General features: G+C 47.8%; 1 protein-coding gene across 1 annotated transcript in view; it reads left to right on the top strand.

The window, feature by feature from the left end:
• Positions 1-13310: 13310 nt before the first annotated feature.
• RREB1 (ras responsive element binding protein 1) overlaps positions 13311-18281 on the top strand; it is a gene marked incomplete at its 3' end in the record, with an annotated part of 47869 nt that continues 42898 nt past the window's right edge. Inside the window, exons 1-2 of the mRNA XM_010149773.1 lie at positions 13311-13435; positions 15154-15356. Of these exons, the coding sequence (XP_010148075.1) occupies positions 15243-15356 (114 nt within the window). The remainder of the gene's footprint in view (positions 13436-15153; positions 15357-18281) is intronic.

Here is an 18281-nt window from a genome sequence, read left to right as displayed (position 1 = left end):
GCATCACAGCACTGGTGTCTTGGGAAAGAAAATGCTTCAGAGCATTTGTTACCAATTTAGCAGCAAGTACGTGCTCAAATTTGGGATTTCTGAGATCTGTGTGTGCCATATGTAGGCAAAACGTAGTGTTTGCTAGTTCCAGTAGAAGGGAACAAACACAAATTTGCTGTTCGTCAGATAGCGTTTCTTTAATCTAGTGAGACTTACATTTGTGCAGCCTTTTTGTTTTGGTAAGACGGTTAACTGTCCTCCCTAGGGTGCCTAATTGCTTATCATGAGCTAATCAGTCCCCTGGGTATATGAAGGGATGAAACAGTGCCAAGATAGAGCCTGTGACTTCCCCCAGAGGTGTGCTAACCCTCCCAGTTACCCCACCCTTCAGGGAGCTTGCTTACGGCTCTTTTAAAGACCTCATTACTTCACAAATCATCCATGTTTAGAGATTTTAGGAAGTTTTGAAGGAGTGTGTTTGCTGAGGAACCTTCAAACTTGTCAGCTTCCATATTTTTTGTGTCAAATCTGTATTGAGTAACATTTCAAGTTCAGTGAGAAATACACTGAACATACTGGTGCTGCCACTTCTCTTGAGGAAAGTGCCTACCTCCATGGCACGGCAGGCCCTAACACATGAGGAGAGGGCCAGTTTCTGTCTTCAGCTGTCAGTCAGTAGGGATCCCGCTTCAGAACCCCCGTGGGAAGTTTGGATGAAGGAATGAGTGAAACAAATCTGGTGGTGACTCTCTCCTAGTTTTTGGTAGAACGATAGTTGCACATAACCATGTGTGAAATGAGTGGGTAGATTTAAGAAAAGGTTTTCACCTTACAGTGAAAAATTACTTATTTAGCTGGCAGTTTTGCTTACTTTCTCCTTTTAGTTTCTTGTTTTAGCTCATTCAGGTGCACACTTGTCTGCTTTACAGGTGAGACGGCTACCGGTTTCCTGAGTTCTTCTCTTGTACCTCTTTATGTTGAACAGTTCAGCTCTGTAAGGCGTATAAAACTTACTGCAAAACAGTAATGTCTCAACTGGAAGTGGAAAATAGCTCCTGCTCTTTATTGTCTGAGTGAAAGTATGAGTTCTGGTCTTGAGGTTTTCTTTGGCCTTTACTTTTGCTCTGAGTGAACAGCATTTATGTATGGAGTTTGGAGGATGGAATCTGTCATTTGGGTAGAAATAGTTTGTTCCTTTAGAGAGTTGTAACCTAATCAAAGAACAATTATCAGGTTTTGGTTGGGTTTGGTTTTGTTGGTTTTTTTTTTTTTTGGTGGCTCTCTTAAAACACTCTAGGTCTTTCTCACCTATGGGTGTAGGTTCTAAATTACTTCAGGAAGATTAATGTAAATACATAGATAGCCATAGCATGTACTGGCTTAAAACTGTAAAACAAGGTGATTCCATTTTTAGAATTTAAAAAAAGTGGCTGTGTGGGGGTGTATGTATATATATCTGACTGAGAAAACGTTCACGTGGAAACATCACTCCTTTGAGAAGTACGAATTTCAGTATCATAGGTCTAATTGTGATACTTCAGCGTTGCTTCGCTGTGCGTGCATATATGAAAGTGGTGAGTCAGGGTTCCACTGGCGAACTCCTGCTGTCCGACGGCAGAAATTGGGGTGGGTATGAGTGCGTGCACGGGCCGCCTGGTCCATTTTTTTTGTCGTCGCCGTTCGTTTTTCTCTATGGTGAACACTCGCAGCTGCTACTTTGCCCAGAATTGGGTTGAACCTATGCATACTTCATCCTAGTTTGTCCCAGGCTAACATTTTGGTATATTGTGTGTCAATGGGAGTCAGCAGAAGGAAATGAGTTTCCCTTTTCATATGTGAATTGTGGGAAGAATTGTCTGTGTCATCTGTTTGATGGCAATGTGTGAAGCACTAGTGGTGGAATTGTTTTTTTGGAAGAGGGTGGTGGTTTTGGACTAGCAGCAGACGTTTTTGGCTGGAGGAATAGCAACTTGAAACTTAACTTGCTGAAGAAACCTGTTCACAATTTTGTCTGTTTTGTTTTTTTTCCCCAGCGTTCCTGAAATAAACTTCCTGCAATTCTTTGCAGTGTGCAGGTGTCCAGGCTCCCCTTTACTCATGGTCGCCTGTGCAGCCCGTCAGGCGACTGAAGGCTGTACCTAAAAATCTGCCGGCAGTGTAGCGCGCTGCAGTGGTCCTGATAGAGTTACAGTGGACGCCTTGTACACCCACAGGCTGTAGCATCCCTTCCTAGCCCGAACATCCGAGTGTTGCGTTCCAGGAGTCTACACGTGTGGAGGACTGCCTGGAATAGAAAAAAGAAAGCTGCAGAGATTGTGAGCTGCTGCTTGATCCGTGTGGCTGTTGTGCAGAGGAGCATCAAAGCTTGGCTGGATGGATCCGACAGCTCATTGCAGAGTACAGGGTCAGTCTCGCTGGTTATTTGCAGTTATTAACCTTAGTGGATTTTATTTTTTTTTCCTTTGCTTTGTTTTTATGTTTTACTCTGCGTGCGTAAGAGGATTGTGGCCTTGCAACCAGAATGCTCATGTTCAGGAAACTTAAGGCCATTCCCACTGAAGGGCTTTGAAGATCAGCAGGCATTTCCTCCAGGGTTTACAGCATTGTTGGAGGAGCCAGTCGCTGCAGAAGTCTTCAGGCCTATCCACCCGACTTTGGTCATTCCTTACCTCACCAGCACGTGGATTATGCTGTTTGCAGACTGTCTAAGCTCCGCGATGACCTCCGTGGATTCCTCTTGAGCTTTTACAAGGCCGGGCCTGTGTACTTTGTAAAATCCTTTAGAAATGCCTGCTAGGCTTTTAACGTCCCAGAGCAAGCACTATACGACAAGGAAGTTGGAAGGTCAGCAGCTGGATGTGGTTGTGGATGGAGGGGGATTTGTGTGTGTGTGTGTGTGCAGCTCTTGTTTTGAAAGCACATCTTTTTCAAGTCACATACAGATATGTTGTTTCTGAGAGGGCTTCTTACACTCATCTGATAAAGGTGAGGGACTTTTGAATTCCTGAAGAAATTGTTGACTGGATTCCTTTGGCATTTTTTGCACGTGTGTTGCAGTCTACGAAAATTAACAGATGCTGTTTCATTTTTTCAGTGTGCAGGAAGCACCTCCCACAGGTTAGTTTCACTGTGTGTACTTCAAAATAGAAAGAGAACTCGTACGGAAGAATACCGCTGCCAAGCAGCACTGCTGTTTAAACCCTTCCTAGTGGCTTTCCTGTGAGGATCTCAACTTGGAGATGCTTGCCAGCACCATCTACTGCTGTAATTAATTTACCTAACTAAACCAAGAAAGAAACGTATCTCAGAATTTAGAGCTCTACAGACAAACCTGAAGGCTGCCTGCCCAGCTGGTATGAGCCAGCGGGTGTGCTCACGAGACCGTGGCAATGTGTTTGGTGGTGGTGGGAGAGGGACGTTTTTCTCAAGGCTGGGTTCTCTCTTCACCTGGAGGAAGCAATAAACCTCAGTTTGAGTGATTTGTGGTACCCTGGCACCTATGGCAAACACATATCTAGAATAACCCCAGGTAAAATGAAACAGCTAGCTTGTGTCTTTTAATTCTGGTTCAGAATAACAGGAGAATGGCAACCTATGGGTCATCTGTGCTTAGTGTCACGTGGAGTTGATGCAGATGGTGTGTGTCCGTTCCTGGTCCACAGCAGACTGTCGGAGGTGGTTGACTTGAGATCTGTTTGTGCCTCACAGGGTGCAGGGCAGGGCTTTGGCTTGTGGGTCTGCAGAGGGTCTGCCTGGTGTGGAGATAGAAGCGAGGAGGGAGCGCTGCAGGTTATCCTGCTCAGGAAAAGCTGTGCAGCCGCTTTGGATATTGCAGTTGGAGGCTGACATTACAAATGCCTCCTAGGGTGGATGGGAGAGCGAGGGTTTTGCAGCAGCACGCTTGTCAATCCCTTTGCTCCAGCGCATCTCTCTTTCCTCCCTGTGGCATGTGGTTTCCCCTCTTAAAGTTTCAAGCTAAAACTCTCTAATTAAAAAATCTATTCCCAGGGTGGGGGGTGGGGGGATATGTGTGTTCCTGAACGTTTTAAGTTGTCTTGATCATAGATTTTGTTGTTGTTGTTGTTGGGAGTGTGATAGGGGGAATAGTTCCTGTGCTGACCAGAAACAGAAGGCAGGAAGATAATGATGATAACAAGGTGGGGGAGAAAAGGAGGTGTTTGTTTAGAAAAAGCCTCGTCACTAAAGCCTGTGGAGCAGAGGAACCCCGCTGATAACACAGATGAAATGGTCTGCCTCTTTCCTAACTTTAGAGGAGGGGAGCTTTGTAATAAATGGCTGCCATGTGGCAGCTGTCTCCCAGCTTCGTGAGCCTGGCAGTAGTTAATCCTGTCAGCAAGTCATGCTCCCTGGAAAAGAGCAGCTAGAAGAGCTGCAAACTCTTGAATCATTCTCTCTGCAAAATATTTGCATGTTGAATCTCTTTCTGCCTAAAACGAGTTTGGTAATTTGGTGGAGGTTCTCATCTTTAAGTAGCATTAGAGGGAAGCTGTGTTGGCTTTTAAATAAAACGCTGAGATGCTGCGATTCTCTTCCCTCTTTAAAGAGAAAAAAGCCAGTTTAGTTTTGGGAGGTGTATGTTCCAGGGTACAAAAAGTGCTGTGTAGAGAAGGGAGGCTCTGTGTTGCTATCCCTGTGTGTTACGAAATTACAGGTTGAGCATCTGAGATCATGATTATCCTTAAAAGCTTGAGGCTTTAAAATTAATCTGTTCACTTTAATTTGCTTTTTGTATTTTGCTGAGCGTGGAATGCTTCTGTCCTTTCCGCACAACCCAGAAAACTACGACTTTGACTTAAAAAAAGTTGTAGGATTTTTGCGCAGTCATGTAACACCGTCAGATTTTTACAGGGCTCGTGATAAAACTGTCATGGTTCGACAGTGCTACCGCCAGGAAATGAGTTTTAATCCCCGTCGTTTCTACTCTTCCTTTTCTCGTGTCGCCCATCGTTTTGCTTGCGGGGCGTAAAGTGCTTCGGCGTTCTCCCTGGTACGGTGCTGGAGGCAGAGTGGTGGGGGTGCAAAGGATGCATTGGGGGTGCAGTGGTAAGCGAGACAATGCTCTCCCCTTTGGGCTTGCCTGCGCAAGGATGTTTGCTAGCATGTGGATGCAGTTAGAGTGGTGAAACGCCATGTGGGACATAGCTACTCCGAACGGAAAGACTCTTTTCCTGGCGGTTTAGCGTACCACCCGATTTCCAGAATGGTTTTTTTTTTGTAAGGTGGCTCATGCGTTCAGGCCCTCTGTGAAGCACTCTTTAAATCTGCCTTGGGGGAAGAGGTTCGCAGCCAGGGTGCTGCAAGAGAAACAGGGTACTAGCACAGGAGGTTTTCTGTGTCCTCCTCGGCATGATTCATCCTGCCCCTCTAATCCTTGCCGAACCCGTCCTGCTGCGCACACACGGCTCTGGCTACGTGTGAAGAGCGAGCGTGAAGGGATGAAACGTTTGCTCGTTTCTCCCTCTAGAGATTTGCTTTAACCCTTTGCCCCGAGTCCTGGGTCCGAAGCTGCCCTTGACTGTGCTGGTGGCCATCAGTCAAGGGACGGGGTTGGGGACAGGCCCTCTCTCCCATCCTCCCTCCCTGACAGCTGCAGGCACCAATTGCCAGCGAGCAGCCCGGCCGCATGGTTTCATGGCTTTTCTTCCTCTCGTTATTACTGTTCCTTCTTGTTTTCCGTGATGCTGTGCAGAGGAACAACCGGGTGGATTGTCTCCTCTCGGGATGGGTGCCTAGGCATCTGCACAGCCAGTTGGTACGGCACAGGAGCCCCTGTTTTTTCAGTGACACCAGGGGCTGTTGCTGGCAGGCTGGGGCTGTGCTGCTGCTGCACAGATGCTTGCTCTTGGCCCACCTTAAAAGGACAAGATATCCCGTGGTTTCAACTGGCCATATATTGTCGGGGATGTCAGCCTCTCCGTCACAGCTACCCGGCCGAGCCCAGCGTCCCGCTTTGCCCGCCCCACGTCCCTGCAGCCTCTCCTCAGGCAGAGCCGAGGGGCGTTGTAATTCGGACTGTTTGGAGGGGAGGTCTCTTTTCTCCTCCCTCGCTCAGAAATGTTTTCCATCTGGCTCTCCCAAGTGCAATCCATCCAGCTCACCCCTCGGGCTCTTGGACAAGTATCCCGTTCCCTCGGCACAGTGCTTGCTTAGCCGTGTAGGTGATGGGACATCAGCCTCTAGCTTTGTCCCCTCCTCGGGGTTTTAAGTTAACTGAGTTTGGCAGGGCAAAGCAAAAATGAAAAAACAAATGAAAAAGCCAAACCCTCAGAGCTGTGTTTTAGATTGTTTCCTCATTTTGCATCCCCCGTCCCCTCTCACTTGTCTGAGACAGCGGCAGCATCAGCAGACGAGGTTTTGCATCCCGGGGTCGCTGGGGCTGCCCTAGGGCAGGCGCGCCTCCCCTTTCTTGTCCTGTTCAGGGAGGTACTCGCGATGGCGTCCCCGCTGGTCCTCGCTTCGACTTCCCCCTGCTGCTCTGCTCTCTTGCCTTGTCCTCGGCTCTTTCGGGGCCGTGCGGGCAGCAGCGGTTTTGGCAGGGCATGATGCCGCTCCCCTGAGCTGCTCTCACCTTTGGGAGACACCTCCACCCCACCTGCAGAGGGAAGAGCCTTGAGGGCCCTGGAGCTGCTCTGGGCTCCCACCCTCTCCCGCCCCATGCCCCAAACCCCGGTGGGATATGGGCCAGGCATGGCCCGAGGGCGAGACGCGGTGGCCGGACTGGGGAAGGCCAGTCAGTGCGGGGAGAGGCCCCGGGCTGTGTCCGGAGGAGTGCCGCCCTGTTGCAGCCGATGCCAGCCCCGGGAGGGGGACGCAAAGGGACTTTCTCGGGTCGCCACTTCATCTAAGGCAAATAAACTGGAGCCAAAGCCAAGAAACACATCGACTTCCTGGAACTCTGCGAGCCGTCCACACAGCTGTCCCCGCTCCCCGAACACATGCAAAGCAGAGCTTATAAGGACAGACAGTATTGCTTTTGTGTCCCCCTCAGCCAGCGGGGAGGGCGCAGGGGAGGGGATGCGTCTGTTAAGGCCCAGGGCCTGTCTTGTTTGGTGTTCCCCCAGCGTTGCCATGCCTCCCAGTAACTAGGGGAGAAGGAACCCCTCCCTACTGGCTGTGCCGGCAGGCAAGGGTGAGGATGGAGGGGTGCTTGCTGTTGTCTACAGAGGACGGAGTGGAGGCAGGTCTGCTCACAGCCACGTATTTTGCTCTGCCGCTGCCCTGACTTTGTTTCTCTCGCGTGTCTAAAAGTGGTGCTCATGGCCCCAGGTTTGTTAAGCCAACTTCAAATCTTGGTATCCTTTTTGCCTGAGCAGGCTCTCGAAGCTGACTGCAGTTTGGTGACAGAGGCTTCCTGGAGGGCCAGGTGCTCAGCCACAAGCTGATACGAACAGCGAGGATGAGGAACAGCTCATAGATACCTTCGGTCAGGGGGGAGGAGGGCTAAGGCGTTAGAAAATCTCAAAATTCGTCGGCAGCTGTTGAGCCTAAATGCGGCCGCAGGTTGTTGCGGCTTTTGTGGTGCCGTGCGTTTCGTGTGGCACTGCCGTCCCCGTGAGTGGAGGGGCTGGTCGGGAGCTCAGACCCTCTGAGGTGCCTGCCGAGCGTGCCAGTGGGGACCTGGGCTTTCCTGGTGGGAACCTGGAGGCCGTGGGGTTTCGCTTTCGCTCTCGGTGCTGGAGCAGCATGTGCCTCGGTTCTGCTTTCTAGCCCAGCAAGACCGCAGGCTCCTGCATGGGGGCTGTTCCCACAGCGCTTGCGAAAGGAGCAAACGTGGGTGCGTTGTTCGAGTTAGCGAAGGGAGTGCAGGGACAGGAGGACAGGTGCAAATGTGTTTTAAGCCTGCCTGGTGTCTCCATGCCTTACTGTAAGCGCGTTGGACCTCCTACCTGAATTTCACCCAGGAAACCCCTGCTTTGCCGGTAGGGCATCTCACTGCTACATTAGCGTAGCTTCCTCGTTTTCAGTGTATTACATCGATGCAATACCAGAGTATCATGGTGATTCAGAGTTGTGGTTCGCTTAAGGCATTAACTGAGTTCAGATTCTGGTGTGCTTTATGGAGAGATGCTTTTGGTCAGCGAAGCTGAAGTCCTGAGGACCAGTAGTGATCCGTAAGTCACCAGCAGGTGATTTTCAAACTCAGCATAAAAAACTAAATTCACAAGCATATTCCAACACGCGTGCAAGGGAATAAAACAGGAGGCGTAAATATGTTTGAATATTTAAGATTCAACCCGTTGGGTGTTGTAGCAACGGTATACAAAATAAACTGGAAATACGGGGAGTGGTCTTGTTCTTGTTTGGTGATTCTTCCCCTGCCCTGCCTGTAAAACAGGAGGAGGTCCCTAGCTCAGTGTTAAGGCATGGCCATGAGCATGTGCTTCACTTGTTTATTCCGTGTCTGTGTACACGTTAGGTAAGAAAAGGTATATGGATGTTGCGGATTTTTAGGGTTATTTTTGGAAGCAAAATGTGCTAATGCGTAGGTAAAACGATTTTATCGCTAAAAGCTCAGTTCATAGCGAGATGAGCGGTCTGTCTTCGTGCTCAGAGAGTACCTCTCGGGAGGCGTTCCTCCTTTTGGTTGTTGTCTTTGAGGGTTTGGTTGGTTTTTTTTGTCCTTAGAGGAGACATTAGTTACAAGTCCAAAACCTTTGGAGTAACATTCTCAGTTTTGACCGACTGCTGGGTGAAAGAACGACCACCAGATCCTCCCATGCCACTGTCTGTCTCTTTATGCTTGTCTTCCTCTCCCCATAGTGTTGGCGTTAAAAAGGTCAGTCGAGAATCATCTGGTTTTCCTTTCCCTTGAGGCAGTGGCTTTGAATAGTGTTATCCCTTTTTTCTTCCCACACAGCCCTCTTTCCCACCTTCTTTCCTTCCCACCAGCTTTGATGCAAAATCGCCTTCAAAATGTACTGCGGGTGATCACGCACATCTCTCGGAGTGAGCACCATGTGCTCAGCGAGTAAAATCTGCTCCTCTGTGTAGAAGCCTAGTAGGAGAGCTGTGCACCAGAAACGGCTTGGAGCACTGCGTAGTGATTCTTAGGTATTACAGTCTCAGGGGTAAACGGTAAACTTTGTATATTCAAATGCAGTATCCCTCTTTGAAGTTCTGTTCTCGTCTAAATTTGTATACTAGAAGGGCTGGCCTTCATTTAAATGATCCTTAGGTTTTTTTCTGCCACTTAGGAAAAAAAACAAACCGGTGGGAAAGCCTTCAATAAGCTAATAGCTCGGTAAGATGGAAATGTTGGAGAAGGCTCAGGATTCTTGTTTGGGCCTCACAGGACAAAGTGATTTGAAATGCGTGGGGTGGGGGGGGATGCACATTCCTAAAACTGTCATTTCTTTCCCCTGTTTCTCCTCCCCTGCCCTGTGTTCTCCTGCCCTGCCCCTACGCACTACGGCGTGTTTAACGAAGCCAATCAAAGTATTTGGCTGAGAGTGTTAATCTTTCCCTGGCCCAATTAGTGCATGGCTTCTACTTTAACAGTAATGTGGATTTTTTTCGGAAGGCAGAACAATGAGCAGCTTTGTACTAAACACCAGGTTTCCCCCCTCCTTGCGTGTATTGTGTGTTTCTTCCTATCTGTTCCAAAGGGAGAGCTCATGTGCAGAGACGGTGGGGCACGCTGGAGCAGAGGCTTGAACCGGCTCCCCAGGGCCAGGATGTGCCGCCCTGTGCTTGTGTGGCTGCCTCTCAACAGCAAGTCAAGTGACCCTGACTCCGAAGGCTCATCATTTCTTCTCCTTTCTTCTTCCTTCCCCTGTGGCCCGTGTTCTCTTTTTTGCTTCATCCGCGATGCTCTCCACCAGAAGGAGAAGCAGCTGTAACTCTTGAGAGTGGTCTTAAAGCACAAAAATTAAATAAAAAATAAATCCACATAAGCCAGGGGGGAAGTAACTGTTGATGGGCTCAGCTTGAACATACAGCGGAGTCACACTTTATCCCAGAGGAGGAAATAGGTCTAGCAAGTGTCTTCCTGTACAGACTGCATGGGAAGCAACAAGGCTTTTTTTTTTTTTTTTTAGCTCTCTGCTTTCACGGTGAGTCTCCCATTAGCTGGCTGGGTGAGGTGTCAGGGGCAGGCCGCTGTCAGAAGTAGGAACCAAAAGGCCCCTGTTTCATGGGTTTCAGCAACATCATCGAGTGGAGGGGGCGTGTTCCTGCCGAGGAGCCAGGTCTGTCGGTGTGGCCGTGCAGAGCGGGCTGCCGTGTCGTGTCGTTTGGTCCCCCCCGAGACGTGTTGGTGCTCTCGCTCCGTCGCTTGCTCTTGCTTTTCCTCCTTTTCACAGAGAGAGACTGACTCTGGGGGCGTTCTTCAAAGCAGAAGATGACTTGAATGCTTGTGACCACTTCCCTGTTTCCTAGAGGCTTCAGTCCCATGTTGAATGCAACCTGAGGCTGCTCTGTTTGCCAGCCTGTTTCCTGTTTGTCCTCTTTCCTGGAGGTCTTTGTTTTCTTTTGGGGAGAGGGAGGAGGAAGGCTCCATCAGCACGACCTCCACGCAGGGGCGTTTGGTGTGAGCGGAGAAGGCTTGCAGCCCCGAAGGAGGCCTGGCATAGGGCATCCATGCTGGTTGCTGCCTGTCAGCTTCCCACAGTTTCATAGGTGCTGTGGAAAAAAAAAAACACTTCCCCATCCTCAGTGATGCATTTATTTGAAGAGGAAAAAAAAGCTGGAAGAGAAATCTCTCGGTATGTTCCTGCCTAAAGGCGCTCTGCCGCGGGTTTTCCCACAGGAAGGAGTGATTTGGCCCAGTATTCTTATTGTTTCTATATCCTATTGCAAATAGAAAGTTATGCTTCTGAAATCGGTGTGTGCTGCTCGTGCAGTTGTCTTAGATTCAGTGGTGCATTATGTGCGTCGTGCGAGAGTGGGAGATAAAGGCATAAATAAAAGCGTGCAACAATAATACCTGTTTTTACAGAAATTACGTTGTGAATTTTCAGCTGCTTCCAAAATAGGAAATTTTTAATACACGGAAGATGGTTTCAAAAACAAGATCAGTGACTCTACATCTTTCTTTGTGTTAGCAGGAAGGTATTTAAATTCAGGAATAAAGTAGCTGTTGGTTCACAGAAATTGTGAAAGACTGTAGTAGCGTAATACGTAGTTTTCCTCCTGAAAGTAGAACAGAGAGCAAGCTGGCAGGTGTTTCAAAACCAGGAGGTAGGCTTGTTAATGTGCCTCTTGTGATGAACATTTCACCCTTGCTAAAAGCAGCACTAGGAATCCTGACTCTTGTTCTCTGGGAAGCTCCTCAGCATTCCTGAAGTTACCTTGGCCAACACAGGAGTCGTCACAGTTACACAATAAATTGGCTTTTTCCAGGATGAATCAGCAGTGACATTAATGTCCCAGGTATTGGCTGAAAGAGGAATGCTTTGGAAAGGTCTGCTTTGGAAGGGAGAGTTGTTTTGTTTGGTTGGGGTTTTCTGAAGGACTAAAGCATTGTTTTAACAGAAACCCATCCCAGTCATTTAAACTGGTCTTTATTTTTGGTGATACTAAGCAGATACAGCAAGCAACTTAGAAGATTTAGGCCAGTCTGGAAAATAACTCTTTTGTGCTTATTCCATTCAGAATTGTTAGCTACCACATAAGCAGTTAAAAACAGATCGAGAGAGGAAAAAAAAAAGACTGTTGCTCTTGAATGAGATGGACCTTCTTTAAAAATAAAACAACATCAAAGTTATAACAGTGAAGGACAAGTAAGATAAAGAGAAACAAATAAGCAGCTCCCATACCTCCTGCAGAAAATACAGAAGGATGGGTGCTTGGCCTCACCTTGAATTGAGAAATCCCTGTGTTGCAGGGATTTGTCACTGGTGTTTTCTTAGCAGAAAAGTACAAAAATGACTAGGGAAGACTTACCTTGACTTGTTCAGGATAGCTTATAAAAAAGTCTTTTTGTCTGTTTTTGAAGATGCAAATTGAAAACAGAGATTATGAGGAAGCTGATGTCACCCAGAGCCTTAGACACGGGGCTGAGTCGGGTGCTAGGTTTAGTCTCAAGGCTGTGCTGGCTTGCTCTGTCAGATCATCTGCGTGACGCTCCTAAGAGGGTCGGCGGTTAAACGTAGGAAGCTCGAATCTGCTGCTTTGTCTGGCATTGCGTGAAATGAGGAACTGCTTGACACAGGCTGGGCCCTTTCTCTTTGTCTGCCTTTTCTTCTGCGCTCCAAAATGTCAGTAGTTGGGATAACGTCGTCATTTATTGTTTGCAAGTGCTGTTCAGGCAGCGTTTGAAGATGTGTTACGTGACCAGTTTGCATGTCATCCTTGAGAATATGTTTTTTTTTGAAAGGAGGAAACCCTGTTGAGTTAACTGGGGTTTGAGGCCGGTGGTCTCTGCCTTCTGAAAAATGGAAAACCTGTATTAAGTTTGCTGCATGCAAGTTGGAAATCTGAGATGATGAAATGGCCACAGCATGTTCGTTTCCATAATGAAACAACTATTCTGCATGTAAGCTTGTAAAGGTGTATTTCTCCATTAAAAATGTATCAGTAGTTTTCCACATTACAAACAACCTTTTCCAGAGGCTGTTGCAGCAGACGCCCCGGGCAGAGGACTCCTCTCTTTCTCATGCGTCGCTCATTCACCGTCACCTCCGAAAATGATGTTTAGTTGCCCTGTGGTTCTCCAGCCAGAACAGGCATCCCTCCTGAAACCCCGACGATAGCGTGATAGGTTTGTGGTTTCAGAAAGGGGGTGTGGAGAAAGTCTGTCAGCGCACATGATGGTTGCCTATGTCTTCAGCTTCTCTGGAAACCTGGGGCAGTGGGTGTGAGGAATGTGCCAAGTGGTCCCAGAAACCTCAGTAGTCGTTTCACCGCTGGTAAAAAGGAAGAGAAAGGTCACCATGAATTTGTGTGCTGGAGTAAATGTTAATCCTCCAAGAAGAGAAGGGGGAAGGAGTGTGTGCATGGGATTGAATTACTTAAATTTTCTAGCTACACAATACTCTTACAACTTCTTAATCAGTGTCACGACTGTCAGTGATGTGCTAGCTTGCTCTCTTCTGCTTTTCCCTCCTCCTTTTTTTTGCTGGCTGAATACTGGGGACCAAGCCTGTCGGGCTTTCCTTTCTTCCTCTGCCCAGGCTTCGCCACTGGCAGAGGCAGCAGCATCTCCAGCGCCTGGCCACACGTGGGAGCGAGCGCTTGGCTGTGCTGGCGCTGTTTACGTGCCGCTGTCATCAGAGCCTAAACTAAAGGACTGTAGTCTTATTTTGCTGAAATGGCTCCCAGAAAAACTTACTCCCTTTCTCTTTTTCCGTTCTCCCTCACGTAGTGCTCGAGGGTGCTGCTGAAGAAGAGGCTGAAGAGCCAGACGCTACTATATGTTCTACACTAAGCGAGGAGACCAGCAACCACGGAGAGAGCCACGGTCAATCAGGGGATAAAAATGAAGGTAACTGGTTTGACTAGCTCTGTGTGACTGTAAATTAGGGCATGGATTAAGGCTTGCAGAAACATTCCTTACCCATCATACCCCTTATCTGTGTGAAGAGTATAGGAAGCACTGGTGCTTACGTTTCTTTCCGCATCCCTAACCTTGATCTGACTGAAAAGTATAAAATAGGTTGAGCAGAAACACGGGCACATAAATACTCAGCTACCACTGCCGGCTTCCAAACTAAGATTTTCTTGGCTCCTAGTGACTTGGCACCACATTACTTAGCTTCAGAAAACCACCTGTTTGTAATACTCAAACTTATCTTCCAGAGACAGTATTATGCAGAGATCAAATGTTCACAGGCAAACGTGTTCCTCCTTGTTCACCTTCACATCCTCTGGTGTTGCAGTGACTTTCTCACAACACACATTAAGATTCTGTGCTCTCCACCAGAAGTGGATCCTGTGGGAGACTTCTTTGGGGAGAAGGGAGTGGTTCGTTTGAAAGCAGTTTCCTTTTCAAACTCGTAAAGAGGAAAGTGGAAGGCCTTACCTGTGTGTTTGACATCGCATGTTGAGAAACTAGAAATGAGATTTTAGGTGTGTCTTGAATTTGGTACCTGAGATAGGAGCATCCATGCTACATACAGAATGTGATGGAGAAGTCTGAATCTGAACAGCCTTAGCTGTGACATTAGTCGTGGATGTAACACTTAGGCTCCATGGAATAATATGGATTGGTAGACCAAAAAGGGAAAAAAAAACTACATAGATGCCAGCTGTGGCAGTAAAGAGGCATCTGGGGGGATTTAGGGTTTTGTTTTGGTTGGACTTCTGCTAATTTAGCTTATTCCGTATACAGAGCTGTCTTAAGCTAGGCTAGAAAGAGAACCCAGTGTTCTATACTGTGTTACTAATGCCTTAATCGTGCAGTTCTGCTCAAAACACGTGCTTGCTCAAATGATTGTGCTTGCCAGAGCGTACATTCATCAGTACTGCTCTACTAGTTCATGGCGATCACAGGGTGCCGCGAGTAATACCGTTTGACAGCAAGAGAGTTTAAGGTAAATCACTCTGTAAGCCCCATACCCAATTGAGGTTGAAAATGAAGGTAACGGGACTGTCCTGTGAGAAGAAACCTACACTTGGTCCTATGACTTCCAATATGAGAAACGTTTCCTGTTGCGAGAACTCCAGTTTTCATGGGTTGTTGCCTGTGCTCCACGATGACCCAGCAGAGCATGGTGCAGGTTACAGGCAGCTGAAAATACGGTGGTATTTTATGGGGTTTTTTTACATGGCCATGCAACTCATAGAATCACAGAATGGTTTGGGTTGGAAGGGACCTTAAAGCCCATCTAGTTCCAACCCCCCTGCCATGGGCAGGGACACCTTCCACTGGGTCAGGCTGCTCAAAGCCTCATCCAGCCTGGCCTTGAAGACATCCAGGGATGGGGCATCCACAGCTTCTCTGGGCAACCTGTGCCAGTGCCTCACCACCCTCTCTGGGAAGAACTTCTTCCTGATATCCAATCTAACCCTTCGCACTTTCAATTTAAACCCGTTACCCCTTTGTCCTGTCACTACAGGCCCTTGTAAAAAGCCCCCCCCAGCTTCCTTGTAGCCCCTTCAGGTACTGGAAGGGGCATAAGGTCTCCCCGGAGCCTTCTCTTCTCCAGGCTGAACAAGCCCAATTCTCACAGCTCCTATGTGTGTTTGTGTTTTTAATTCCAGAGAAGCAGCTGGAAAGCTTAAACAGCTACAAGGTATCACCAAGTTCACCAAACAGTTTGGAGGAAGCAGACTTGTCCTCCATTGACGCCATGATGTCAGCAGTGATGAATGTGGGGAAGATTGCTGAAAATGGCGGGAACTCTCAAACTGTCAAATCCCCCTCAAAGTCTCCTGCACCGAATCGGATTGGCAGGAGGAACCAGGTATGTAAACCCATATGCAGGGAGGGGGAAGGAGAGACAAGCAGCTGCTTGAAAGTGGAAGACCTAATGATGTTTGTTTGATTGGTTTGCCTTTTTTTCCCCTCAGTGGGTATTTCTTGCCTCTGCCGTTGCTCCTCTGTGTGTGTTTTCTGGTGGCTCCCCAGAACGTAACTTCAGAATCGAAGGGCTCCGCTTGGGTCCGCATGTACAACATTTGAGCGCAGGCGCCGATGTCGCGCAGCGGTGAGCTGGTCGAGCAGATGCCTCTGGGTGTAGCAAAGCCACCTAAGAATTCCTGCTTCTTCCCTGCTGCATCCTTTCTCCAGGCGCTTGCGTTCACTTGATCTGTTGGGGGACCAGTTCATGTCATGAAACGAGGAGAAAGGAAATAGCTCGGAGGGGCGCTGAGTGGCGTGGCCGAGGGCTTGGCTCGGCCGTCGCGTGTGGCCCGTCATGAGGTGGGCAGCTGTCCCTAGGGGAAGATCCAAGCGATTTCAAGTTAAAGGTGGTGCTAGAAGGAAACATCCCATCAGGACGCTCAGTTCACGTGTGTGAAGCATAAGGTGCTCTCACTTCGTTGTTAATAGAACAGCGAAGAGCTACTGCAGGGTGCCTTCTACAGATCTTGCGGAGCAAACGTAGGCAGCTTCTGTCAGTTTCTTTCCGCTTACCAGTTGATGGCACCAGCCGATAGCCATATTGATCTGAACAGGTGAAAGGAGAGTGTCGTATCAGTTAAAGCTGTGGGTATTTTTATGTGCGTTTTTCTCCCGCTGGGCCAGGCCCTACCAATGAAGGTGCTGCAGAACACCAAGAAATACCCCAAAATCCCTGTGTCCACTTTGCTTCAGAGCTTGCGGTGAAGCATGGAGAATTTGTAAATGAATTGGGATCTAACAGGGACCAGAGAGGTTGAGAGGCATGACTCATGTGATGTTCCTATAGTAGTTTATTAATAGCTTGCCGAGTAGCTGCCCGGTTGACAGACTTACGACTTGTCTTGTTTTTTTTCTTGGAAGGAGTTAAAAACCATTAACTGCAAATGAACATTCTTAAATGAAGAGTCTGGGCAGGCAACTGTGTGTGTGGGACTGTATTGTCTAGCGCCTGGCTTTAAGGTTTATTTGCAGTGTTCCCGGTGTGGGGCAGCCCCTGTTCCTTGATTTCATCATGTGAAGTGAAGCACTGGAGTTCAGGCTAGTCTCTGTGGCAGTGCTATTACACAGCTGTCCGACGGCACACCATGTGGTTTGGCTTCGGGGAAGTTTATTAGCGTTGGTGACCTTTATTCCACCTGATATTTCGATGGGCATCGAATCAAAGGAAGCTCGAGAGTAAATGTGACAGGATTAAGAGGGATTCTTACAGCATAAAAATAAACAAATACATTGAAAACATAGTAAATAACCAATTTGGTTTTAGGCTGAAAGATCGTTACCGCCAGAGGGGCAAATGGCTACATTACTGAGGAAATAGAAGTGAGAGGTGAAGTATTAAGTGGGTATCAATCTGGTTAGCAACCTCTAAGGCAATGAATATCCACTTGCGGCATAGCAGAATGAAAGCACTGAATGGCTTCAGTGTGTAGCAGCTCACAGATCTCAGATTCTGGTCAGAATGTGCCCCTTATTATTATAGTTTCAGGGATAATAACAGTTAGCTAGTTTTCTGGGTCTGACTGCTGTTTCCCATGAGTTGGCAGTGAAACCTTTTGCCCTGAACCTTTGTCCCGAGGTCTATGGTTCTCTTCATAATGCTGACTTTATCTTGGCTCTAGTCTGCCCATAGTCTAGTAAGCGTGTTCTCACATCAACCTGCATCCACTTCAACTTCTCATTTGCTTTGCTCTGCAAGAAAATAGAAAGCGTGTCTCTGAGCTGGAGAAAAACGAGTAGACCTAATGCACAACTCCAAAAGCATTTGCCATCAGTTGAACGCAGCGCAGTTGTGCCTGGTTGACTTTCTGAAGGGAGAGTAGCTAACAAATTAGGTGATAATTTTATCTTTCAGTTCAGGAAGTTTGTTTTCACCAGCCTGGCTCCAGTGGGGTAGCTGAGTGCTACGTCTCAAATTTGTGAGTGGGAGTGCTTTTCCAGTAGGGATGCTAATGTGTTTTTGGTCTGGATTGGGTCAGTCAGCAGCATTCCTGTTGTAGCTACCCCTGGATTTGCTTGAGCTGTGTTACGGTATGCAGAATGTACCCTGTGTGACAACTGGAGAAAGTTTGAGCTTTAGTTAATAATAAACCCCAGGTTCAATACTAATCAGCTCTGGCTGAGCTGAAGTGTGTTTCTGATCTTTGCTTCAAGGTGAACCAGTAATTACTCTATCTTCTGTTAATTTGCTGATTCGAAGGGCAGGTAGTCTGGAAAGCAGGCTTTGAAAAAAATCAAGTGCATCATGTACAGCTGCAGCGCTTGTTCCAAGGGGGGGTGCAAAAAAAAAAAGGCAGCAGTAGGTTGATAATTTCACAGAAATACCCTGCGGATTAAACACCATCTAAACTGTCAGCACAGCTGCAGGGATTTTCCTCACGGCCCAGTGTGTTTGTTCTCTGTCCTGAGCCAACTTTAACAGGGTTGCAGTATAATTGGAGCTGAACATTACTCCACAGGCAGGTTGCACATAGTAAAATTAAAGTTGTATAAGTAAGGTGGAATGAGTCCGTGCGAATTACATGTTTGTATGTAAAAATGGGAAGGGGGCACTGGGATAATGCATTTTCATTTTCTTGGGATGTTCAGACTTCGTCACGGCAGCCATTCTTGCTTGCTCTCTGATCTTTTGCGGGTGATTGTATGCTAGGCCTTGGCCTGTGTGCGTGGCCTGCAGTGATCACCTGTAGGATGGAGGGCCCTGAAATGCAGTTAGAAAAAGACATATGAGAGAAACAGTGGGGAGGAGCGGGAGAACTTCATTGTTGCA

This window comes from Eurypyga helias, unplaced genomic scaffold, assembly GCF_000690775.1.
Source record: "Eurypyga helias isolate BGI_N326 unplaced genomic scaffold, ASM69077v1 scaffold13974, whole genome shotgun sequence".
Lineage (NCBI taxonomy): Eukaryota > Metazoa > Chordata > Aves > Eurypygiformes > Eurypygidae > Eurypyga > Eurypyga helias.
This window is presented reverse-complemented; position numbering and strand designations above follow the sequence as displayed.